The sequence below is a fragment of the Perca fluviatilis genome, chromosome 16 (assembly GCF_010015445.1).
Source record: "Perca fluviatilis chromosome 16, GENO_Pfluv_1.0, whole genome shotgun sequence".
NCBI lineage: Eukaryota > Metazoa > Chordata > Actinopteri > Perciformes > Percidae > Perca > Perca fluviatilis.
In genome coordinates this window covers 26,475,410-26,502,812 of record NC_053127.1, presented here as the reverse complement: position 1 = coordinate 26,502,812, position 27,403 = coordinate 26,475,410, and the positions used below count along the sequence as shown (strand labels likewise).

At 40.7% G+C, this 27,403-nt stretch overlaps 2 protein-coding genes across 3 annotated transcripts in view; one reads left to right on the top strand and one right to left on the bottom strand.

The window, feature by feature from the left end:
- The window catches only part of gabrb4 (gamma-aminobutyric acid type A receptor subunit beta4), a 236,603-nt gene that overhangs the window by 31,229 nt on the left and 177,971 nt on the right, over window positions 1-27,403 (top strand). The window lies entirely within an intron of this gene.
- The window catches only part of gabra3 (gamma-aminobutyric acid type A receptor subunit alpha3), a 114,684-nt gene that overhangs the window by 24,032 nt on the left and 63,249 nt on the right, over window positions 1-27,403 (bottom strand). For both annotated transcript variants that reach the window (XM_039777579.1, XM_039777580.1), the window contains exons 4-5: window positions 25,818-25,885; window positions 7,960-8,180 (exon numbers count right to left, since the gene is read on the bottom strand). In XM_039777579.1, coding sequence (XP_039633513.1) covers window positions 7,960-8,180; window positions 25,818-25,885 — 289 coding nt within the window. The remainder of the gene's footprint in view (window positions 1-7,959; window positions 8,181-25,817; window positions 25,886-27,403) is intronic.

Genomic DNA, 27,403 nt, shown 5'->3' with positions numbered 1-27,403 from the left:
TTCCATTCCACTCCTTCCTGTCTCCGAATCCATGTCCATTCCTTTCCTTCCTTCCTTCCATCTCCTGTCCATCCTCCATTCTCCCCACTGTCATTCTCCTTCCTCCTTCTCCATCCCTCCATTATTTCCATTCCTTCCTCCTTCCTGTCCTCCTTCCTTCCATTTCATGTCCTCCTCCCCTTTCCTTTCTCCATTCCATCCATGTCCATCATTCATTCTTCCATCTCCCTCCTTCCTTCCACCCTGTCCATCCTTCCATTCCTCAATCTCTTTCCTCCTCCATTTCCTCCATGTCCTTTCATCCTCTCCTTCCACCTGGCTCTCCACTACTTTCCTCCTTCCCCTCCATCCACTCCACCATTTCCACTCATTCCTTATTTTATATCTTTCCTTCTTTCTCTCTTTCTCCTCACCCTGTTCTTCCTCCATTCCTGTCCTCCATATTCCTTCCTGTCCATAAATCCTTCCTCCTTCCTTTCAAGACTCTATATTACCTCCACTCTTTCTCTCTAAAGGGCTCCTCTCTCCTCTCTCCTCTTTCTCTCTTTCTCTCTCCTCTCCTCTCTCCTCTCCTCCTCTCTCCTCTCTCTCCTCTCCTCCTCTTTCCTCTTTCTCTCTCTCTCTTTCTCTCTCTGCCTCTCTCCTCTCTCTCCTCTCTCTCTCCTCCTGCCTCTCTCCTCTCTCTCCTCTCTCTCCTGTCTCCTTTCCTCCTCTCCTCTCTCTCCTCTCTCCATCTCTCTTTCCTCTCCTCTCCTCTCTCTCTCCTCTCTCGCCTCTGCCTGTCTCTGCCTCTCGTGTCTCTCTCCTCTCTCTGCACTCACCTGCTCTCCTCTCTGCTGTGTGTCTGTGTGTCTCCTCTGTGTGCCTCTCTGTTCCTCTCTCTCTCTCTCTCTGCTCTCTCTGTCCTCTGCTCTGCCTGTCTGTCTCTGCGCCTGCTCTCTCTCTCCTCTCTCTCCTGTGTCTGTCTCTCTCTCTCTCTGCCTACCTGTGTGTGTCGTCTCTCCTGTGTCTGTCGTGTGTGCGCCTGTGTGTGTCCTCTCTCTGTGTCTGTGCGCCTCTTTGTGCCTCTCTGCCTGTGTGCCTGTGTAGTGTCTCTCTCCTCTCACTGTGTGCTCTCTGTGTTTCTGTGTCTCTCTCTCTTTTTCTTGTGTGTGTCTCCTCTGTCTGTGCTCCTCTGTTCCTCTGTCTCTCTCTCTCTCCTCTCTCTCCTTCTGTCTCTCTGTGTCTCTGTCTCTCTGTGTGCCTGCCTGTGCCTGCTCTCTCTGTGCTCTCTCTCTGCCTGTGTGCCTGCCTCTCTGCTGTCTCGTGTCTGCCTGTGTCTGTGTGTGTGTGTGTGTGTGTGTGTGTGTGTGTGTGTGGTGTGTGTGTGTGTGTGTGGTGTGTGGTGTGTGGTGTGTAGTCTCTCACCATATGCCTGCACTATATATACTCTCTCACCTCCTGCTCTCTACTCTCTCTCTCTCTCCTGCTCTCTCTCTCTCTCTCTCTTTCCTCTCTCTTTCTCTCTCTCTCTCTCTTTCTCTCTCTCTTTCTCTCTTTCTTTCTCTTTCTCTCTCTCTCTCTTTTCTCTCTCTCTATATATCTCTCTCTCTCTTCTCTCTCTTCTCTCCTCTTTCTCTCTTCTCTCCTCTCTCTCTCCTCTCTCTCTCTCTCTCTTTCTCTTTCCTCTCTCTCACACATACATCTCTTTCTCTCTATATGTGTGTTATGTATGTATTATACTCTCTCTCCTCCTCTCTCTCCTGTGTATGTATGTCTGTCTCTCTGTGTGTCGTGTGTGTGTGTGTGTGTGTGTGTGTGTGTGTGTGCGTTCTCTCTGTTGTGTGTGTGCTTTCTCTCTCTCTCTTTCTTTCTGTGTGCTCTCTCTCTCTTTTCTCTATCTCTGTATGTATTTATACTCGCTTATATGTGTCTGTGTGTATCATATTACGTATGTATGTATAGTTTATGTATGTATGTATTATGTATACATGTGTGTATATATATATGTATATATGTGTATATATATATGTATATATATGTATATTTTTTTTCCTTCTATCTCTCTCCTCTCTGCTCTCTATATGTGTATCTCTTTATATGTATGTTATGTATATGTATATGTAATTTTGTGTATATATATGTATGTATGTATGTATATATATGTGTATGTATGTATGTATGTGTGTGTGTGTATATGTGTGTATATGTATGTATGTATGTATATATGTATGTATGTATATATGTATGTATGTATGTATGTATATATATATGTATATGTATATATATATATGTATATGTATATATATATATGTATATGTATATATATATATATATATATATATATATATATATTCTCACTGAAGGCATCAAAACTATGAATGAACACATATGGAATTATGTACTTAACAAAAAAGTGTGAAATAACTGAAAACATGTCTTATATTTTAGATTCCTCAAAGTAGCCACCCTTTGCTTTTTTGATAGCGCTGCAAACCCTTGGTGTTCTCTCAATGAGCTTCATGAGGTAGTCACCTGAAATGGTTTTCACTTCACAGGTGTGCCTTGTCAGGGTTAATTAGTGGAATCTTTTCCCTTATTAATGGGGTTGGGACCATCAGTTGTGTTGTGCAGAAGTCAGGTTGATACACAGCCGACAGCCTTATTGGACAACTGTTAGAATTCATATTATGGCAAGAACCAATCAGCTAAGTAAAGAGAAACGAGTGGCTATCATTACTTTAACAAATGAAGGTCAGTCAGTCCGGAAAATTGCGAAAACTTTGAATGTGTCCCCAAGTGCAGTCAAAAAACCATCAAGCGCTACAATGAAATTGGCTCACATGAGGACCGCCCCAGGAAAGGAAGACAAAGAGTCACCTCTGCTCCTGAGGATAAGTTCATCCGAGTCACCAGCCTCAGAAATCGCAAGTTACCAGCAGCTCAGATTAGAGACCAGATGAATGCCACACAGAGTTCTAGCAGCAGACACATCTCTACAACAAATGTTAAGAGGAGACTGCGCGAATCAGGCCTTCATGGTCAAGTAGCTGCTAGGAAACCATTGCTAAGGAGAGGCAACAAGCAGAAAAGATTTGTTTGGGCCAAGAAACACAAGGAATGGACATTAGACCAGTGGAAATCTGTGCTTTGGTCTGATGAGTCCAAATTTGAGATCTTTGGTTCCAACCGCCGTGTCTTTGTGCGACGCAGAAAAGGTGAATGGATGGATTCTACCTGCCTGGTTCCCATCGTGAAGCATGGAGGAGGAGGTGTGATGGTGTGGGGGTGCTTTGCTGGTGACACTGTTGGTGATTTATTCAAAATTGAAGGCATACTGAACCAGCATGGCTACCACAGCATCCTGCAGCGACATGCCATCCCATCTGGTTTGCCTTTAGTTGGACCATCATTTATTTTTCAACAGGACAATGACCCCAAACACACCTCCAGGCTGTGTAAGGGCTATTTGACCAAGAAGGAGAGTTATGGAGTGCTGCGCCAGATGACCTGGCCTTCACAGTCACCGGACCTGAACCCAATCGAGATGGTTTGAGGTGAGCTGGACAGCAGAGAGAAGGCAAAAGGGCCAACAAGTGCTAAGCATCTCTGGGAACTCCTTCAAGACTGTTGGAAAACCATTTCAGGTGACTACCTCTTGAAGCTCATCAAGAGAATGCCAAGAGTGTGCAAAGCAGTAATCAGAGCAAAGGGTAGCTACTTTGAAGAAACTAGAATATAAGACATGTTTTCAGTTATTTCACACTTTTTTGTTAAGTACATAATTCCACATGTGTTCATTCATAGTTTTGATGCCTTCAGTGAGAATCTACAATGTAAATAGTCATGAAAATAAAGGAAACTCATTGAATGAGAAGGTGTGTCCAAACATTTGGCCTGTACTGTATATATTTATTTTAGAACACCCCAATTTTTCTAGTTTTTTATTGAAATTTAAGCAGTTCAAGTCCAATGAATAGCTTGAAATGGTACAAAGGTAAGTGGTGAACTGCCTGAGGTTAAAAAAAAAAGTAAGGTTACCCAAAACTGAAAAACTAAATTTTTCAGGGAACAAGAAATGGGTAAACAACATAAAGCTGTTCTGTAGCAATGGAGGTTGATCAAGCTTTGAAAGTTGGTGCTACCAATTCCCACAGGTGTTCCAACTCATCTGGATTACTTACAACCCCCTCTGTGTGTATAACAGTATTGTTGGAACACACTGTGGTACCGTACCCTCGTGAGCATTATTTGAACAGTATTATACTGCAGAAAGTAGTGTGTTGCTATAAAAATGGTGGGAAAAATACAATTAACAATGGAAGAGAGACAGACCATCATAACACTTAAGAATGTTGGTCATTCCTACAGAGAAATTGCGAAGAAAGTCAAGGTGTCAGTGAGTACAGTATTCTTCACCACCAAAAGGCACTTAGAAACTGGGGGAAACTCTGACAGGAAGAGGTCTGGCAGATCCAAAGCCACAACAGAATCAGAAGACAAGTTTCTGAGAGTCAACAGCTTGCGTGATAGGCGGCTCACAGGACAACAGCTTCAAGCACAGCTTAATAGTGGTCGTAATAAGCAAGTCTCAGTTTCAACTGCAAAGAGAAGACTTCGAGCTGCAGGTTTGATAGATCGAGTTGCAGCAAGAAAGCCATTGCTAAGACGTTAGAATAAGAAAAAGAGGCTTGCCTGGGCCAAGAAACCTCGTCAATATGTAATATAATATAATATATACTATGGACTGGAAGAAGGTGCTATGGACTGATGAATCAAAATGAAATCTTTGGTTCATCACGCAGGATTTTTGTACGCCGTCGAGTTGGCGCATGGATGGTTCCTCAGTGTATGACATCAACTGTCAAACATGGAGAAGGAAGCGTGATGGTCTGGGGCTGTTTTATTGGATCCAGGGTCGGTGATTTGTACGGAGTGAAAGGCACCCTGAACCAAAACGGCTACCACAGCATTTTGCAGCGCCATGTAGTACCCTCTGGTATGCGCCTAGTTGTTCAGGGGTTCATCCTACAGCAAGATAATGACCCAGGTACCCAGGATCAAAGCTATGCCAGAACTACCTTAGGAAAAAAGAACAAGATGGGAAGCTTAAAAACATGGAGTGGCCAGCACAGTCACCAGACTTAAACCCCATTGAGCTGGTTTGGGATGAACTGGACAGAAAAGTGAAAGCAAAGTGCCACACATTTATGGGAACTTCTGCAACAGAGTTGGGAAGAACTTTCTGAAGAATATTTGATTTCCATTGTAGAAAGAATGCCATGAGTGTGTTCAGCTGTTATATCTGCCAAAGGGGGTTACTTTGATGAGTCAAACATTTAGAATACATTTTGGTTTATAAATTGATTCTATGATTTCTTTTTTTAACTTAAATTGTTCATTTGTTCTATTCTTTCATTTCAGAGTACAATAAGACATTTAACTGCATGAATTTTAATAGAAACCTGGAAAAGTTGGGGTGTTCTAAATCTTTTGACCAGTAGTAAGTAAGTAAGTAAGCAAACAAGCAAGCAAGCAAGCAAGCAAGCAAGCAAAAAACCCATTGAAAATACAACACAAAAGACAGTGACTCCAGAAATGAAGTTTTGATTTGTGGCTTGCAATTGAATAGAACTGTAGTTTTAAACTGGATACATGATAACCAAAAATGCTTTTTCTGTCTGACAGAGGTTAATCATACTTTGCTTCATATTCCCATGCATTCACTTGGTTATGTAAATACAACTATCCTTGTAATACCTTATTAGAGCCCCAATATCTTTCTTGGCCTTGGAAGAACTGCCACCACATCACAAATCTACTCATGTGGGACTACAACTAAAATTCATTTTCACTTTTGGAAAATCAATACTGACCTTGTGGACGAGCTTCATAAAAGTATTTTAAGTGATTCAAGGCTCTGATGCAAAGGCTGATTGACAGAGCCACTGATTAGATGGGTTGAAACCAACACATTATTTTTGCTCCAGGCGTGTAGATAATGGTACTCACTCACTGACTGTGACTGTCTTGGTAGCTGATGCTACTTTGCAGTGTATTTTAGGCCTGACATACTCACAATGGCCCTCTTTGATCAAGTGATTATTCATTGAGTTGTCTCTGTTATCTGACAGATGAAATGATCTGATGTGATCCAGATAGCTGCTGCAAAGAACTCCTTGTAACTTAATTTTGAATCTCTGGACTTTTCATTCATCACCACCTGATATATTATATGTGGTATGAGGTATGCCATTAATGATTGTTAAAGATATTCATGTCCCACTCAGGATGACTTTTAATAACTTTGGTGATCTACTGACTTTTCATCTAGCACCATCAGCAGCTACAAATTGAGATTTATTTTGTCTAATACTTCGGTTCATGACCAATTACCTGCAAAACTAATGACATTCCCTCTAGAGGTGGAAATTATGAAGCACTTTGTTGATTTGAGTCATTTTAGTTAATTTCAGTTCAAACATTCATATAGTCACTGACTGCGTAGATCATTTGCTTTTTTATAGGCTAATTGATCACACCACTGTTCAACGCATCACCTTTCATTACACGGTTACGCCCTATGTGTTGCTTGTTCAAGCTGTTCATTTCAGTACAAAACTAGATCAATACAAGCACTGTATGTAAGGTTAAGGGCTCACCTGACAACTATTTGCAACAGAGCTATCACAACTGTTCCTATGGGGTTCACTGTTTTTCTCTTTTAGCTAGGGCTGGGTACCAAATGTAATACTTTTTTAGGCACTGACTGAATGGCCTCTAAAGTATCGAAAAATGCCTCGTCATTCAATATCCATTTTCAATACCTAAGGAGTAAATCTCATCAGCGTCACTGAGCCATTAAGCATGCTGCATGCTTCTACCAAGATCTAATAATGTTTGTAATTGGCTGTCTAACGTTACACGTTGTAGGGACAAAACTCTACGTTACGCACGGAGACGGGGCTCACGTAGTAGGAGCTGAAAAACAAGAAAGATTTGTGCCGTAATGTTATTTGTTTTTGTTTTATAAAATTGGTATTGAAAAAGTATCGTTTAGCAACCGGTATCGAAGTCACAGTATTGGTACTGGTATTGGAAAATTTTGAACAATACCCAGCCCTGCTTTTAACTAGGCAGTAATGTACTGTGTATCACGGCTGAGCTGACAGCGCGGTTTGATCAGTCACCAGTGAGAAGCTCTACTGCTAAAAGCTACTGATTCAGTCAGTGGCAATGTTGATTCCGTATAGTCAGTTCAGTTTGAAGATTCTGTGTCAAACATTTGTTTGTACATGTACCGAACACGAACACCTTTATGTTTAGTGCTCAGTAGCAAATTAAAATTAAAATGGTGAACATGGCTAATATTATACCTGCTAAACATGAGCATGTCGTTGTTATCACTAGGTGCAAGTTAGTGTGCTAACATTCACATTTAGCTTAAAGCATGCATGTACAGTACACGGACATGGCTGTAGACCTTTAGCCTGGTAAAGTGCAATAGAGCTCAACAGTTACACTTAAAAAATGTGTTTTTTCAAAACAACATTTTGAAAACCGCAAAAAAGGTTAAGGTACAAGACTGTACATAGACTTCAATGGCAGAAGCTCACTCTAGCCGTTCACAGATTTGGGGGTGCAGTAAACCTTTCCGTGGTAATAACCAGTTCAACCAATCGGAGACATCGCTGTTATGGGTAGGATTGTGGGTAGAGTAGTCTTTTTTTTTTTTTAGTCTTACGTTTGCAAATTAAGGTTGATTTCATACGGACTTGTGGCTTCTACAGGAGCCGAAACTTTTGTTTAACAACCGCGGAGCTTGTGGTCAGTTTACCTTGGATGGTTTTAGACATTATGGCTAATAATCAAAATTATCCTTATGGATAAAATGAATGGGCTTTTTATTTCTGGAACCACACTGTTAAGCTCTATACTCACATACAAAGAAGTGGCAGTCATTTTTAAAAAGTGGCTCACCTCATCGTGTAGAGCAGCGTTCCGTTGTCGACTAGTCGTAGCAGTTTGTTAGGAGTCGTCATGTTGTGGGCCACTGATTTCTTTCCGTTGTGGAAAAATGTATCCGGAGTCCATATCTTACTGGCCAGGAGGTTGTTGAGGGGTAAAACTTGCATGGGCCCGTCAAACTTCAGCCTCTCGTCCCTCCAACTCTGACGGAAGAAGACATCAATGGTGTACTCCTGAGGGGAACAGAGTGCAAAAGATTAGTTGGCAAGATAACCGTTTACAGAGATGAGACACGGCACTGGTTAAATCGAGGTAATCCATTTGGTTGTAATATTTAACCCTTTAACATCCTTGGTATGGCAGACATGTTGACATCAACGCTGGAAAAGCACGGGTAGAATAAATATTGTTAGTTATGGCTGCATTCCATATACTGTACTGTAGGTGAGCCAGTTCCAGGGCTCTGGTATTATGACTCAGTCTTACCGGGAAACTTAATGGACATGTTTTTCAGGCACTGTGGTCAATTTTCAAAAAGACGCCATGTCACAAGGGATAAAAGACCAAAAGAAAATCTAACCCAGAAATTAAGGGGAATAAAATCAGAATGTATGATGTAGACTGTATGTGAAAGTAGTCATTAAAAAAAGTAAATAAATAAAAAAAATAAAAAATAGGGCTGCGCAATATATCGATATTATATTGATATCGTGATATGAGACTGGATATCGTCTTAGGTTTTGGATATCGTAATATCGTGATATGAAACAAGCGTTGTCTTTCCTGGTTTTAATGGCTGGATTACAGTAAAGTGATGTAATTCTTTTAATTTACCAGACTGTTCTAGCTTTTCTATTATTTACCTTTACCCACTTAGTTATTATATACAAATTAATGATGATTATTTATCAAAACTCTCATTGTGTAAATATTTTTTTGTAAGCACCAATTGTCAACCCTACAATATCGCCGCAATATCGATATTGAGGTGTTTGGTCAACAATATTGTGATATTAGATTTTTTTCCATATCGCCCAGCTCTAGTGTGCCATGCTTTATCATCTGCAAACAACAAACGGCTTCAACAAAAAAAATAACTGGCCAGCACATGTATTATCTGTCCAAGAGTATACATGTGCGCACACAAATACGTTACACCAGTTTTTGTAGAGAAATATTGTGCTTTTTAAAGTTATGTATTCATTACGAAATTACTACTTTGTTAACAATGTACTGTTTACCTTTTATGCCTAACCATAGACTTAGACACAAATGAGCATCAGCGAGAAACCTTGTAATACATTTGTTTCATGATTAATTAATATGCAACAAAGTCTTTCTGTGTTGTCACCAACACACAAAAACTAAATAAAATACAAGAATGCAGGGAGTAACCATTCAAAAGGAATTTATTTTACATTATTCATTTAATGAACTTGGTGTCCTAGCAACAGACTTTCCTCATCAGCTGCGTACAGTGGATGTGCAGACTGAACGCAGATGGAAATGAGCTGTATCTCGCGCAACATTACTGGTGATCAATAAAAGCACGGCGTATGTGTTTCTCACTCATTGACTTTGTGCTTTGGCTCGTACGGTGAAAGGTTACGCGTGCTGCACCGCTCAGCGTTGAGCTCTCCCTAAGAGAGTGGCTTTAACAACAGGAAGCCATCATCCTCAGCAGGAGAGGTGTACAGCTTCCACTCAACACAGCACCACGGCTCCTCTAAACAGCGCAGGCTGGACATCTGTTAATGGATGTGATTGACCTCCTGGCGGCCTGCATACAGTACCATAGCACCATTCCACTGCTTCTTTCCTCACAACAGTGCTCAAATAAGGCCCGCAGAGAGCTTAACAGACAGACAATAGCAAAAGTATGACAAACGCGTGTTTTCCGGGATGGAAAGAGTGATAGAATATCATAGTCAGGTAAAAGTACTTGCTTTAAGGACATTTTCTGTAAAGTGCCCATATTATGAAAAAATCACTTTTTCTGGGATTTGGGGTGTTCTTTTGTGTCTCTGGTGCTTCCACACACATACAAACTTTGAAAAAAATCCATCCATGCTGTTTTGAGTGAGATACGGTTTCTGAATGTGTCCTGCCTTCAGTCTCCTAGTGAGCTGTTCAAAATCGGCTCGGACTGTGACGTCACAGCTGGCTAACCACAACCTTTAGCTCGTAGCTAACGGTTAGCATGCTAACGCTAGCATGCTACGTCGTTCTCAATAGCAAAGCACTGCTACAACACACACAAGTTCACCATAATCTACAAAAGAACTACTTACATGTGCGCCCTCATTTAGAAGTCTCCCAGCTAATCCTGCCTTGTAACTGACCAAAGTTGGAGAAACAGGCTTTCTTTTACTGTCTCTAGAGTTAGCTAGCTGACATGCTCTACATCTGAGCTACTGAGCATGTGCGAGTGCAATCAAAGATAGTAGTGAAGAAGAAGATGAAAAGAGGTCTCACTCTGTAGCTAAAACAGAAATCAGGTGAAAAGAGGATCTGCAGCAGTGAGAGAGAGCTGTGCAGTACAACAAAAATATGGTGTTTTTAGAAAATTAAACCATGTAAACCTATTCTGGTACAACCTTAAAATACAGTTATGAACCTGAAAATGAGCATAATATGGGCGCTTTAAAGGTGCTGTAGGTAAGATTGTAGAAGATCCAGGACTTAGCCAAAAAATTTGAACATCGACAACTTCTCAGTCCCTCCCCCCTTTCCGCTAAACCCCAAAACGGTCTCCTAAGCCCCTCCCCTCCCCTCCCCTCCCCCCAGCACTGATTGGTGCATCTGAACAGGGAGTGTGGATTTTTGCAAATTGCAATACAGGCTGTAGGTGGTGCCAGAGGAGCCAGATACATTTTTGTTATTACCTGCTTCATGTAGTTCTACTCGAACATAGGGTCAGTTTCGGTAAATATGACAGAAAGTTAGTTTTGTAAGTCTTACCTACTGCACCTTTTTTAAGAAGAAAGTTACAGTATATGATGATGCTTTAAAATAAAACTTTTAAATGAAATAACACCTTCAGACTAAAAAATAAATGGCATTAACATGCCAATGTATACAGCACCTTATTAGAATTAACAAGCAATGGAGACTACTAAATTTAAATCAAACTGTCAAAAATGACAGAAATAGATAAAAAAGAGCTATGGACACAGCGGTGGGTGCAACAAGCATTTTTAGGCTAAATACATTAAATAAGTTGCCACTTTAATAGCAGAATAAAGCATCACAAAGGCCGCCAACACTGAGATGTACTGTATACATAATATAAACTACACAGCAGCTACAGCCTACAAACAACATATTAAAACAAAGAGAGCCTGCACAGTTTTTACAACACTGCGTTGTAAGGCGAGGCACGTTTTCATCGAGAGAGAGTGAGTTACATCCGTCAGGGCACATTCAGACCAGAATAAAATGGATCCGGAAAATGGCCGCACGGTTGTGCGGCGGTGGGAGTGTCACTTAAATGGCCCATTTGTGTGAGGTCCTGTTGTGTTATTTAACCAGCCAAAAAGTATATTTCAGAATTGTAGTTTTCCGTCACATCGTTTTATAGATTTCGACATTTCCGACCGCACTTGAAGGCTACTTCATTTCGCGGAGAAAGAGAGAAAGAAATGAGACGGAGTTGTTGTCTTGTTGTTGCAAGAAACAGGCAGTCCATTTGTTGCGTTTCGTTTGTTTTTGTTAACCCTCATTGTGTTTAAAACTTTCTTGTGGCAGCGATAGAGGCAGTGATGTTTACTGTACGCTGTACTGTGTACGCTCAGAAGTTGTTTCAGTCGTGCAACAGAAAACTCAGATAGGACAGATAGGCTAGTCTAGGTAGCTGTCTGGATTTACCCTGCAGAGATCTGAGGAGCAGTTGACCATAGTCCTCAGAATTCACCAGAGTTTAGAATGCCAACACAAAAGAAGCGTTAGGTAACGGAAATCCGGTCGAAAAAAAGAACATACGGCGGAATTTCCGGCGGCAACAGGGCAATCCCGAGGGTGGAAGGTCGTGGATATAGACTAACTCTCTTCCCAAATTTAAAAAGTAATTTATCTACTTTTCCACAGTTTGGTCGTGAATTAGATGCCCAGTGCAGACAACCAAGAACTTTCCAGGTCACAAGAAAGACTGATGAACACACACAGGCAGTAGGACGCACACTATATGGTGATTTATTGTTCTTTGACCAAAACTTTCTGGCAACACTACAAGAAAGTTAGTTATATCCTGGCACAGAAAGACCCTGGACCATTAAATCTCTATTACCACAGTTACGCTCTTCTATGCACTTAATTCTTTTTGCCTTTTTCTTTATGAGATCCAACAACATTGCCACATCTCATCCCAATCACTGTAAAACATCCAGTGATGATTAACCAGACAGACCGCAGTGTGCTTGGCCCAGTTGGTCGAAGCCATCATTTGTTTGTTTCCTTTGGACAGAAATCTCCTGTAAACAGAGGGAATTAATTTGAAAATTGAATGACGAGGAATGAACGAGGAAAAGCTTAGTCAATCTCCACACAAATGGCACAATCGGTTCAAATGCCAGCTGGTCTTCCTCCAGGAACTGAGTGATTGATTTCTCCTTGACAGAGGAGACCAAGCGGAGCCTCTATCCAACAGTAGTTTTATAGCAACAAGGATCATGAATGGATTTACTGTAGCAAACAACTGTAATTTAAATGGCATTGGCAAATGGCAAAACACATTTATGGCATCTGTTACTAATAGATTCATGAATACAAAACCACTCCTCACAAAAACATTACTGTGTGTGTGTGTGTGTGTGTGTGTGTGTGTGTGTGTGTGTGTGTGTGTGTGTGTGTGTGTGTGTGTGTGTGTGTGTGTGTGTGTGGGCATGCCACAACTGTCCCTGGATGGATAAGAAGTGGGACTTAAAGCTTCTACAATCAATATTTCTTAGATTCACAATGGATCAAATGACTACGCGTATTGTGCAAGGGGTCACGGTTAGTGACAAACCCACAGAGCTTTATCACATGACTCTGCAGTCCGCTGCAGTTCTGCGGAACGTTCCAGCGTATTTCGGCTAATTATTTTGGGTACCTGGCCCACAGCTTTACTGTTGGTTCTCTCTCACCGCTCTTATCGGCATCATTTTCAGACGCAGCAGGCTGCTGTTTTCAGCTGCAAAGCTCTGATAAACACACTGTATACACTTCCTGCCCAGCACTATTTTTTTACTTGAATTCAATCAGGTAAACACAAAAAGGACTCCAATATATTGCGGTTTGTGAACACATTTGCTTTATGAAATTTATTAGGCAATAATATACCAATGGGCACACGCTCAGCATGCTAAGCTTCAAAGTACACAGTTAGACTTATTTCAGCGTCATCTGTATCACAGAGGTAAGAAGTTACATTTAATGGAATCCCCTTAGCTGTTGCATATAAACAACATACTGTATATTAATATATATTAGGTATAATATGTCACTTTGCTACATTAAAATGTCTAAAAAAACGACTTTATATTTTGTTGAGTTGTGTACTTACATTATCCCAAATGTTTCCAACAATGTTCAAACCCAAAGAAATCTGTAATTTTAATCAAGTCAGTTACCGTTACGTCTGTCAATGGCGTCCTATCCCCTTTGCACATGCATCAGCACTGTCTGCGGATGTCTGGATCTCAAGTTGTCTAAGTTATAATACATTTAATGAATTAGGTAAAACTATCTCTGTGTTTATTCTCATGATTCATAATGATGTAGAAATCACTGTCATTGTCCTTTTATGCCTTAACAAAATGGGTCTAATGTTTTTAAATCGAGGTCAATTACTGAACACTCAGTAAATACTGTAGAATTGTCACAGCAGTGCTTGAAAGAACGCACAAACGGATAAAAATAGGGACTATAAAACGAGAGCGCGAACAAGCTTGTCACGCACACACACAAATGTCTCCTTTGCTCATATGCGAGTGTGAAGAGGAGCGGCGGAGAGAACCAGCCAGTAGCAGGGCTGAAGTAGTGAGAGAATGAAAGGAAATGAGGAAAATGATAGAAAAATGCTGATAAGGTGGCAGTTAAGGTAGGATGTACGGTAGACTGGGCTAAATGAGTCCAGACGTGTCTGGTTCTCTGATAATGACAGGAAGGTTGTGTCTAATATCTGATAGAATATTAATGCAGCCTTCTATCTTCAATTAATGAGTTCATTAAATTCTAAACATTTAGACATTAGATCACATTTGACTAATGTCATCATGTTTTAATTCGGTTTTGCTTAACAGATCTGGAAATGTAAGGCTTTGGCATATTTTAGTCATTTGATTTTGTGGTTTTACAGGTGATGTGCAAGCTTTTAATTTGTTTTATCTGGTTAATCAAAGTACCTATCTGCCATTTTTAAAAGCAACATTTTATTTCCCCTTTCCAAATATATTACAAAGACAATGAGTGTCCTGATTGAATTCATTATTAATTTAATATCATGACGCAGTGACTCAAACAAGTTGCAAAGTCCCAAAATCGACATTTCAGATTATTTCCACACAATAACTTATTGACCAATGTTCCTACTTGGTGTGCATGTTTTTGTTTATGTACATCAGCTGACTGGTTTGATTTAGTGCCCCTGACAAGACATACTGTGCGAGAGCGGCGTTTCCCCAATTTGTGGTGCAGAAATGTGATGTGATATATGTTACTATGGCTTGTTTTTGACAGTACACAGCAGACCAGAGATAACACTCTGATTAGCAGGTGTGGTGATGATACAGACGGCTTCCTGGAGGCAGTGTATCCATGCGACTTGGCTCTTCTGAACTTCACACTCTGGGCATTGTAATGATTAGTCAAAGATTTGATTAACGTCTAGTCTAATTACTAGTCGTTCTTGCTCTCGGGTTGTCAATTATTCTCTCCCGCTTCCCTTCTTGTGTGCTGATCACCTTTCCATGCTGGGAATGGAACCTGTGTGAGACTTGCAATGAGCTGTGAATCCCATACCCACTCCAATTATCTTCAGCGTACATCAGCTTCTGCAGCTCTGAGGCATAGACATGTTTAAGCAATTTCATTGTGCCACGACTTCAGACCCTCACATTTTGTTCCACAAACATAATCCGCCTAGAATCTGAAAGTGGTAAACAGATGGTGTGTACTGTAGCAGTGAACGTGTTTATGCCTACAGTCATTTAAAGCCAGTAAAAACATGATGCATTTTTTTATTTTTATTATTACATTTAAAGATTTTTTTTTAAAGATTATTAAATTAAAGTTGTTTTAAGCTGCTCTCAAGGAAATTATAACTGATTCACATTTAAGAAGTAAATGTGAGAGAATAGAAATTTTGGTCAAAATGTAGAAGAACAATGTGCAACCATATCACCTAAAAAAAAAAATAGTTTATATAAATGGCTTTGGCACAGAGTTTAAAGGTTATTGCTGCGTGGATTTTATTCACTGAAGTGCTCTTGTCTGAAGTCACTGAAGTCGTAGCTAGGTGATCGGGGTGAATAAAGGGCTGACCGTCTCTAGACTCTCTAAACTAGAGACTCCGATAGGAGTTGTTTCAGTAAGATTTCGTCACGGATGTGCTCCTGTCTTAGTCAATCCAATTTTCTACGCGGGCCGTGAAACGGCTCGGCCCCGCTGTACTATGAAACTGGAACATGGAGCGTATTTTTACGCTTCGCCTCTATTTTCTTTCGTTTTTACACACATAACTACAGTGATTGTGTGTTGTGCTCATAGTGCTGCCAAAAATGCAGGTGACCTACACTCAATAGCGTGCTTGAACGCATCCTGTAGACACAGACGGAATGTGCTACCCAAACATGTTAGCCTGCAAAGACACTTTGGTGAGAACAAGATTGTGGTTTCAGTTAAATATTGAAAAGGTAAACATATCCCATCCTGTGCCACCATTTACTTTTTAAATATTTAACAAAGACGGGGCCGACGTAGTGTGGTTTTATTAATGTATTAATGTACAATGTGTTGAGTGACATAACATATTTTAGTCTGCCTTTCTGCACAACCAAAACATAAGATGCTGTGTGAATCAATGGGTCACGCTGTGGGTGCTCACAATGATCTTAAACATGGAACTCCATGGTCGGTTTTGTCCACTGACAATTCCTTTTAAGGTTTATTCAGAAATGTGTCATCAAAGATGTTGAAACGCAAGAATAAAAAAAGTGGAGTGGAAAAATATGGAGCTGCAGATGGCGGGGTCACTCTGTTCCGCAGCAAAGTCCTGTTTTATTTACCGTATACCACATCACAAGCAACAGTGCTTAGCCACAACATGTTAATTACAACCACAATCATGTTAATATAAGCTTACTATAGCTTATAACAGCTCTTCTGACAGCAACCATGTGGGAAATTGAATTTTGGAACAAAGGGTAGGTGTTAGGGTATGCAAAGACTGTGCCTGCTTTTCTTTCTAGTTGTTCCTGCCATGCTAATGAAAAATATTGTGATGCTAGGGAACATGATGACATGTATGGTGAGTGAAAAAAAATGAAGCCCTATTTTAAGAGTATAGTGTTTTTTTTTGTTTTGTTTTTTTTTGTATCTGAAAGGTGCTGAAAATCTACGTATGAGACAAATTAAAAATTCTCGTGAAAAGGGGGCTTATTTGGGCTTGCAAGTCTTTGAACAAGGTCAACATGATTGATGCAGAATCCAGGAGTTCACCTTCAAATTTTAGTAACAAACCTCCATCTGTTCTGTTCAAAAGACCTTGAAGTGCTCCGGCATTTTTCTTTTTTTTTTTTTTTGAGTTTGCTCAGCTGTGTGCTGAAAAAATCCCCCTCAGATATTTAAAAAAATGTTTACTCCCTGAGATTGTGAAACTGTGGTGAGATGTGGCACTGACATCACTGACATCTTTGTCAAAGCAGGCTTCGGCACCGTACCTGTGACAGCCTCAATCGCTTTCCATTTCATCAGAGCAGACTTGTCAAATCGCACCATGAAATGGGTAAATATGTCATGACAGCGCATACAGTACATGTGAATGAGATGCGACTCCGTAGACCTTCTGAGAGAGGGGGAAGGTGAGACAGAAAAAAATAGACTGAAGAAAAATCCGCAAGAGTTTAGTGAAAAAGGGGCCTTGATGTAGAGAAACGCATACATGTATACTTACCAGAGATCAGCATCAAAATCGTAACCCACATTCTGACTCTTGGTGTGACACGCTGCAGAAATCTGCCGTGGTCAGACACCACTCTGAACAACGTGCCTTGTTATCGAACTAATACTCGAGTTTCACGCCGATTATGCAGTTAGCTTCCCTCCTGTTGCGATAGTGGCACTAAAGGCAGATGTGGCGTATTGGGGTCCAAGTGAAGGCTGAACGAGTGGCCCTCAGGCCGAGCGAGAAGCAGACATTTCTGGGACACTTGATGTTACGATGAGAGATGGGGAATTGGACCACTGGATGTACACGACATAAAGTATGAGATGCAAAGGTTATACTGTGTGCTCTGTCTAGGATCGTTGCAGTTTTCTAAGTTTTTCCAAGCATTTAATGCTTCACATTTTTAAGCCATGCTAGCGGCGAGACCCGAGGGATGGCACTGGCAGTCGGCCGGTTCACGACTTTAGTCCAGACTGAAAGATCAATGATAAATGGATGGATCCTAATAACTCCGGTGATCCCTTGACTCCTCATTGAGCACCACGAGCAGGTCCGAACTTTCAGGAATCCAGTGAAATATTTTTACATCTACAATATGGATTGGCCATGTTAAACATTACGCCCGCTAACCATCTGCATGCTAGCTCTGTCATTGTGAACATGTTAGCATGCAGACGTTGGGCAGAGCAGTAGTTTACGTACAGGCCCGTTCCATCCTCTGCCGCGCGCTATACCCCACCGCGATCGCGTGTGGTAACGAGTGTCTTGCCTGCCTGACTCGCAGATGTTATTGTCTCTACAAGTGCTTGAAAGAACAATCACATGTGGGCAATATGGAGAAAATTAAATATCACCATATTTTTGACCAAATACCTCGATATCGATACCGCAACGATATTGTAGTGTTGGCTATTGGTGCTTTCACAAAATATTTACACAATGATATTTTTGATAAATAATCAGTAATGTGGATATAATGACTAAGTGGGTAAAGGCAAATAATAGAACCGTCTGGTAAGTTCAGAAAATGACATGTTACTGTTGCAGCCTTTTAAAACCAGGAAAAGACACCACTTATGCCATATTACGATATCCAAAAATGTAATATCACGATATCGATATAATATTGATATATTGCCCAGCTCTACGTGTTCATTAAGCTAGTATCTACCTTCTACTCCAAGCACTCCTGCAATTAGACTCCATGCCTTCTCTTTCCAGGCGTTGTCCTTTTTATAAAAAAACGATCTGTAATGTCTATTATGTTTTTTCCCCTCCAAGATGAGACCTACGATATTGGGGGGTGTCTTTTGGTAAATTGACTGGATGCTTTCACTGTTTCACTTCCTGCCTGGCTGTTTTAACGCCCCGCGGCTCGCATGAAAATAGACGTGGCGCATATCTTTAGCGGAGCGGAGAGCCGTTTCAAGCTAGGTTTATGGTAGACGCGGCGTTCGTGATGTCACAACAGCTGCCGTTTCCAGAGCGACGACTCAGCAAGCTGTTGCGGCGCGTGGTCATGCACCTCTGAAGGTTTGTAACTGCATGCCCGTGCACGCTATAGCTTTCAGTTATCATGGGTGTGTTTACTGCTGTTGCCAGGCAGCCTGCTTTCCTTTACTTCCGCTGTCTTCTTCACTGCTGGTGTTAAGCCAAATACTGCAAGGAACGATGCGTTAAGCATAAACGTCTGAGTGCATGCTCGTAGCGTGCACGCGCCATCTACGGAGGCCCGCACACTGCGTGCAAGTATATCCTAGGCTTCACGCCCGCTTCTGGGACGCGCTGCGGCGCGGGTCGTGGAATGTCAAGCATTGACTTGAATGGCCGCAATTGCTCGCGGCACCTTAGGAACGCAGCGCAGACGCGCCCAGTGGAAAATAGGGGTAAGTCTTGTTGGTACTTGATCAATTATCCATTCTATAAAGTTAACTAAGTACTTAAACAAATGCTCAAACAGATGTTGAATTCAAGGTCCCCTGCAGTTAATGTGGTGAACGTGCTCCAAACTATTTAGACCAGTAGGTAACGAGAGCCTTTGCATGATGTGGAGTAGCACTCCCTGACTGGGGTCATTTGGTATTAAATGCCAAGCACAACCCAGCGCTATCTCAGTGTGCATGTGCTTCCTCTCGCCTCCCCGTCCCAAAAAGCAATGTGCTGATCTCCAGCCCTTATCCTTAGATGTTATACCAATCAATCTAAAACGCAAGCCTTAGATACATTTCTTCATCTCTTTCAACAGCTTCAAGGTAACTAATTAATGCCAAAAAATGGCATCAATAATCCATTTTCCACTACACACATTTCCAAATTTACTTTTTACAAAATACCTTTTGAGTGTGTAGCTATTCAACCAGCAGGTGTGATCTGGTTTCAGTTTCCTGCATTGCGTCAAAAGCAATGCTAGCATTTATGGAGTGGTCTATGAGTTTATTGTGAGGAACCACTTGAAATGTTGAGGTTCAGATTTTTTTCTTTTGTTGGAGCTTATTTACTGCATTTCTGGACGAGCAAAAATCATACCAAAATGACACCTACTAACATAACCCAAGCTAGACACACACAAACTCATTATCTATAATTAGACACCGAGGGACCTGTCAATTTAAAAAGCTTATTAAAGAGTTAGTAGGCTTTATTAATACTCATTAAAAGAATCTGGAGGGAAAAAATTAGCTATGACAAAACAATGACAACAAGCAGTAGACTAAAGGACATTCTTAACATCCTTAGCAGCATACAGCTGCTTTTCCTCACCTTATTTTAATGACTAGGAAAGCTGCCCTAAATGAATCTGGTGAATTGTCTCCGATGCAGAACTTTCCTTTGGTGAACACATCAAGGAAATATCTTAAAAAGCTTCTTTCCACCTCTGAAATACCTCCAGGATTAGTCATTTCCTCTCCTTTTAACTGACCTAGAAAATTGGTCCATGCTTTTGTTTCCCAGAACTGTTTGCTGCAATGCTCAATACTCCGGGGCTGTCCCGCTCCGCACTCAAATGAAATAACACATCCGACTCCTTCTGAACTCAGTAGCCTGGAAACTCATGAACCAGAAAACCTGATCGCATGACCCTGACCTACTGTAGATGTGCCTTTATCGGCTCTGAATACCAGAACTCTGTTTTCAATGCCCAAATACACTTTAATAAAAATCGTGACAAACAACTCGCCCCTCAGTACATCATACATTTACCTCCCTGCTTGCTGATGCAACACTTGTTATTCTCTAAAACTGGAGCGAACCCACTCACTCTCAGATGGTTCCCTCGCTTTTGGAACAGGCACACATTTCAACAATTCAGACCGCTCATTACTAAAATCCAGAGTCAAGACTTACTTATCTAGTGCAGCCAACTACCCACATTTGCTCACTGTACTGTATAACCATCGGTCTTGTCCTCTGATTCCCTCCTCAAAGCTCCTAGAGCTGATCTGTGATCAACGTTTTAGTCCTGTGGATATCATGCAATCCCATACAGTAGCTCTGCTGCCAATTCTACTAATGTGTACGTAGAACTTGGTAGTTACAGTAGGAGGAAATCGTCGGAGTATTTGTTCTGAATGCAAAGTCCAGAAATACATTTTCTCACTTATGCAGTGTTCATTGAACTGAAATTCTCAAAATGTAGGCGTATTCACATAATAACATGTAAACGTATCTGGCTATATGAAAACAAAGATATTGCTTCAGGCTATACACCACATATCACAGACGTAAAAGAAACAAGTAAGTAATCTACTTATATTGCAATGCATATATTTAGACTTGCAACGTGTTTTACAAGTTGTCTGTTCTGTAGTGTGATGCTTCCTGAAGGCTAAAGCCTGATCATGTTTTGAGGCTAGACTGTGGAAATCTTGAAAAGAACTGCTTGAAGCCTTTATGCAGTCTTAATGTGCAGATGGAGACAGAAAATGCAGCGTAGCCTGGGGGCCAGAGCCTTGCCTGGGTAATGAACAGTGAATTCCTGACATCATCTAAAACTGACTAAGCAATGCAGAAATTTAAGGAAATTCCATATGTTGATGCTTTGTTTCTACATCTGCGGAGAGTAAACAAAAAAACAAAGTACATTGATCACAAGACGAAGGTGTGAGTGTGTATGGACAACAGGTATTTTGCCTTTGGTAGCAGACAGAAAGCACCTGCTGTGACCTCACTAACAAAACATTACCACAAGTGGGTTGCTACGTCCTGTGCGGTCATAATGTGTGCCACTGATTGCACTCGGTGCCGTTGATTCATGAGGTTGCCAAGTGGAGCATGTGGAAAAAATAAAATATGGTGTCTAGAATGGAGCCCTGAGGGAGCCCAAAGGTGATATCTGCTGAAAAAGATAAAGCACTGTCTCTTGTAAAAAGGTAACAAAGCTAACACTCTCTCACAAAGCAAGTTCAACACATAGTGGTGAGCATAATGTATCTTCAAAATGGCAGAAATGGTCTCATCAAGGCAGGGGCAAGTTTAGACACTTTTGAATGGGGGAGCCTGACTGTGGCATAGTTTTAAAGAAGGGGGAGTGAAATGAGTAAAAATATGTTAAGACTCAAGTTTAAAGCACGGGTTCTTGCGTTAATAGATTGCATAATTAGTAATTGTTTATTCAGTGTACTAAATGAATGCCAAATTAACCTTTTCTAATATTCTAATCTGCAACCGTATGAATAAATATTTGTAAAATCACATCGGCTACAGCCATGGGCAGATCATTAGACAACATGCCCCTGGACGTGTAAAAGCCCCCTTGCTACATAGAAGCAAGACAAGTCGTTTGTAGTCTTTGTGGTTGCTTCGCATCCCTTTTCATTTTGTCTCTTTGTAGTTTTGTATTTCTTTATGTAGTTATTTGTTTGACTGTCCAACAAGAAACCTGTCACTTCATAGTGTGGTTCTGTCCAGGGACCACGGGCCTGGACCTGGTAGGGCTGTTCAGCAATATAAACAGCCAAGCACATGCAACCATGACAGATTAAAGTATTATTTTTTAAAAACATAAACAAACTATGTGTAATGGCTAAACATGAATGATTCTAAATCAGGAAACTGCAATTTTATAATGTATGCCTCTATGGGGGAAAATAGTGTTACTGTTGTAAAAAGATAAGATCTATTGTAAAGACAAGTTTCTGCAAAATGAGTTGTGATAAATCTTCACCTCAGCATCCTAATGACAATCTATTGGATGTGTCCCTGGTTCTAATGTACAGTACAGATGAGCTATGTATACAGTAAATCAACAGAGAAGTATGAGCACGCATCATATCTTCTATTCACAGAGTCAGCCTCATGTCACCCAGAGCTGCGCTGATTGACAAATGCTTGTAGGCTTTTAAATCAATCACTCTCAGGAATGTCACTACAGTTAGTGTGCAAAGGTAAATGTTGTAAAGTATTTAGCTATCGATAAATAATGTAAGCTGCCTACTTTGTGAGTGTGTGAAAAGCTGGTCACAATGGTATGGCGGTAAGTTTATATTGACCACATAGTTGAATATGGTCTCTGCACAGTGAGTACGTTTACATGCACACCAATATTCCACTATTATTCAGAATATGACAATATTCCGAATTTGATACAGGTCATGTAAACTGTACATTCCGGTTGGTTATTCCGAATGAGGCCTTTTTCCGAATATAGCATTTTCGGGTTAAGGTGTGAAATATTCTGGTATTATTCGGCTTTAAGAGGCTTTCTTTGGACATGTATACAGCACATTCGGAATATGTGTCTCAATCAGGGTTTTTACTGCAGGCATATGGTCAGCTCTGTGCGTTTCTATAGTTGCTGTACACAAACCAACCAGTAAACCGTTTGCAAGGCTGCAGACCCAATAAGAAAGAGAAACACAGCTACTTTTAAACATTATCAAAGACTTGGATATCAACAGGTTTTTGGATATGCGCACACATCGCTACGCCAACCTTTTCAAGAAGCTGGTTGAAGGAACGAAAGAGGGACGCTGTTATCACACAGTCCAACAAGTCCGCACCGCTGGTAAACTTTGAAAAAAATCATATTTTGCACGGCTACATGCAAACGGGAATATTAGTGGAATATTCCCTTTCATTAGCCATGTAAACAGCTTAGTCAGAATATTGTCTTTTTCGGAATAAGGGCACAAACCTCAATATCATGTGCATGTAAACGTAGTCACTGAAGACCTGACTTTGAGAAGTCGTGTTACTTGACATAAGGCTCTTGAAGTTATATTATTTATTGTGTCATGCACATACAAGTGCCGAGCCCACATGAACTTTTAAGACAACAAAAATGGAGGGGTGAAACATTTGTCAGCCAATTACACAACTTCTTACACAATGCAAACAAACACCTTTGTCTTCTGTCCCAAGTTCAACAAATAATCCATCCAGAAAAACTCATCAGAAACTAGAAGGGAACTCAGAGAGCCAAGGCATGCCTTATATCACAATGTTACTGCAGTGGGAATTTTCCCAGTCTGGAACCCAGTTCTTTCTTTTCTTTTTTTCTTTTTATATTCCGACACCACATAAATGTAGCACAAATGCCCTATCTGGCAATGTTAATGAAAGTAAAAGATAATTCCTGTATCCTCCCTGTGATTCGAATAGGTTCTTACTTGGCTGATGCTACACCCTTCCACCATGTTTCATGAAAATCGGGCCAGTAGTTTGTCCGTAATCCTGCTGACAAATGAACAGACAAACTGAACCAAAAACATAACCTTGTTGGCAGTTAATGAAGGGCATTTTATTTGTATAAAACATGTTCATGTCAATAAAACATGAAACAGACTTAATATCATGTAACAAAAAAAGGAAGCCTTTTTCAGAGAAGATTATGTGTAAAGTTACAATAAGAAGCAGCCCCCTGGTGAGACTCAACTCAAAGTTCTCCATAAACCCACTAATCTTGCTACGTCATACAGGCTGTCGGGCCAGCTCAGTGCTGAGCCAGAGAAACAACCCCAGTGCTCAAGGCGGTCAATTAGAGCTGCATGATCAAATATGTCAAATGCCACATGAGGTCCCAAGACAAAGCGTGAACCATATCCAGCATCTGCTGTTTAAAGGAGGACATCCGGGGATCGCAATGGAATTTCTCCAGAATAGTGCCGTTTAAAAAGAGAGCACTTTGACTACAACTTTGTTGTTGTGATACATAGTCATGATATAAATGTCATCTTTCCCTGCTGGTAAAAACTGCACAACAGTTGATTCTGTCCTAAAGTTATTTGACTTTTATAGCTGAGTAGTGCAATTAACAATTTAGGGCCTACAATAATGGCAAATACCTGCATTACAATAGGCACACATCACATTTTAATGTGATTATATCACCCAAAACTAATTATTGAGCTTAAGTATTGCCCTTTTTATTGAGTAAACAACTTTGCCATGTTGAATTTTTAATATTGTCCAGCTCAATTGATGATAGAAGCAGCATTTTAGAGTCGGACTGACTGAGACAAGACTGAGTTTCTCCAGTAATAGTCAGAATTGTTGCATGCATGTCAGGAGAGCAAAATGTGCCAGTTGGTAAGGAAAAACTCAGCAGCAGCACAACTGATATTCAAATACGTAAAGAAGGTTCGGGAGACTTTGATGACTTACACAGAAACATTTTAATGGAATCTCGATTGAGGAGAAAATGTAGGCAGGCAGGACAGTTTACCCACGATGCAACATGGCATCATGACTTTGCGTAAACATACACGCCACTTTCCTAAAGCCAAATGGCGTGTTATCTGTACGAATTTTCAGCTATCCACGTGTATGTCTGTATACAGCAGATCTAAACATCGCCACGAGAACGTGACGTACTATCGCGAGAACAACGTAGGTTGGGTTTAGGAAAAGAACACACTTGCGGGTGAATTGCGTTGATAAACACGCTAAAAAGCGATTATGCGTCTTGATTCCTCTGTCTTCCCCAGATGCAAACACTGCATCTCTCGCTCTAGCTAAGTTTGTTATGCCGAGATATTGATGGTGCCAAATACAAAAGTTGCTCCCCTAAAACCTAGTTGAGTCGGTCTCTCTCTGGGATGTGTGCTAAAGTGTGTCAGGCCCCTTTACCCTGTTTCCACCGACCACCAAAAGTAGACCGTCCTGGAACAAAACATTCCCGTATCATGCAGCTGCCTAAACTCCCTCAATCTATAGCATTCAAGAACAGGTTTTGGTTATTATATTATAACAAAAATATTTGAAGAAAAAAAATGTAGTCTGTCAGACTTTGGCTGGCTTGCTTGCTTTGGTTTGGCTGCTACCCATAGTATTTACTCATTTCCTGAGTGCTTCATCTTGAAAATTAAGTTTTTTGTGCGTTTGTTTTCATAATTAGTTAGACCTACTATAATTTATCTATCCCTGACATAGAAACAAAAAAACTGTTAACTTCAAGCTTTTTTTCCCCTTGGCAAGGCTAGCAGCAGCAATAAAAGAGCAGAGTCTTGAATGATTGGATGTTAAAATACCAAATGTATCTATTGAAAATAAAGAAACTCAGACTCCAAATGAAAAAAGTGGGGAAAAAACTTCTATTAGACAAAGAGAAGATTGTTAACTTAGAAAATGTGTGCAATCCTTGCTGAAATTAAATTATATTACTCTGCAAAGGATGTTCACATGCTGCACAATCCCAAATGACAAATGCAAAGTGAGCACTGCTAACCTGCTGATGACTCACAGTGCTGATGAAAGTGGGGAGGAAGGAGAAGAGGAACACACTCACCATGTCTGTATCCGACACTGGCCCAAAACTCGTCACATAGATGTTTGTCCTCACTTCTGTCACACTCTCTGAGGAAAGGGACGACAAGGACCAGAAAACATTACAGGGAAGCATGTGTACGGAAGGCTTTTGCGTCTTTGTTATGACGGTGATGTCTGCCTCCTGGCATTTAACCAAGCCGCTTCACAAAAGTTCAACTGTAATCAAGGATTAGAGAGCAACACTTCCAAAACTAGATTTATGCAGGCTCAGTGAAGAATTTGTGCCCCTGTTGGATGGCTTAATACCTGGATTCCTACAGTCTTTGGGCATCATTTTGTCAAAACCGTGTTAACTCTGTTGTGCCACAGATTGCAGGTTTTAGAACATAATACTGGACCAATAGTATCATTCTAATACTAATACTATTAGAAATTTCCTAAAATTTGCTGAAACATTGCTAGAAAGCATTGGACATAGTACTCCCAAGTATTTGGCCCAGGAGGGTTTCTACAACCTCAATTTAAGGGCAAAATGTTGCTGCGAGCGACTTCATAGGAGCTTTTGAAAGTCTTTAGTTCAGTAAAACTACCATTTGTTTGGCTCAAGCTAGTTTTGTCCACTACAGCATAAAATCTGCTTTGAGCCAGGTCCAAGTCTTTATCTTAAGAGAGAAGACATCGCTTTTGACCCAACATAATTTAGTTGGCCTACCCCAAAAAACATTTAACAGTCCCTAAGGGACTACTGGCTTAGGAATAATCTACAGCAGTCAGCGTTAAAAATGCAGCTCTATGTGTGTTTTTCTTAAAATAATGGGCACACTTTGCTGCTATTAGACAATTTGTGTCTATTGTGGTATGAATCTGGCATAGCTGTTACAAGGCTCTGTATGTTCCTAACAGGCCAGTGTAGTTCTTTAATCATAATTACATGTATAATAGCACGTTTCGTTACATTACAAGCTCCATTGCTGCTTTAGTTCTGTCAAAATGATTTATGAATTATTCTTGATACTGTAACAGCGATCTAACTGGTGATCATACAGTAAATTAGTCCGGGCTTTTAAATGTGACATTAATTATGAGTTGTGAAATAGTTGCTTCCAATACTTCGCAAATGATTTGAATACAGCATACATGGCATGATATAAAAGTTGTGAGAGATCAAATTTTGCCCTCTTAAGCGTGGGCTGAATCAGCTCCTCTGGGCCGAATGTGTGAAGAAGTAGGCTTTCGAGCCATTGGCGAGACAAATGGCTGCTCCCAGTGGTACAACAACTAGAGAGTGATGAGCCTTTTCTCCAAAAGTGAATAGATCTTGGGCTCCAACTGTGTCCCAGATCTAACTGACCACCCACAGGTGAAGTCTCCAACCCTTTGGCAAAGCCCCCCCTTGAGAGAGAAGATCCACTTCCACATTAATCATTCCTGTGACACAAATAGCTCTCACAAATGCGTGATTATCACAACACCCAGTCAGCAGTTTGCATGGCGGGGGAACAGAATGAGTTGGCCCTGTCCTGTTTACAACAATGCACCGGAGCATAGGGCAGAGCTAATAGATAAATGGAAAAATGAAATGAATTGTTTATCTCATATTACTAT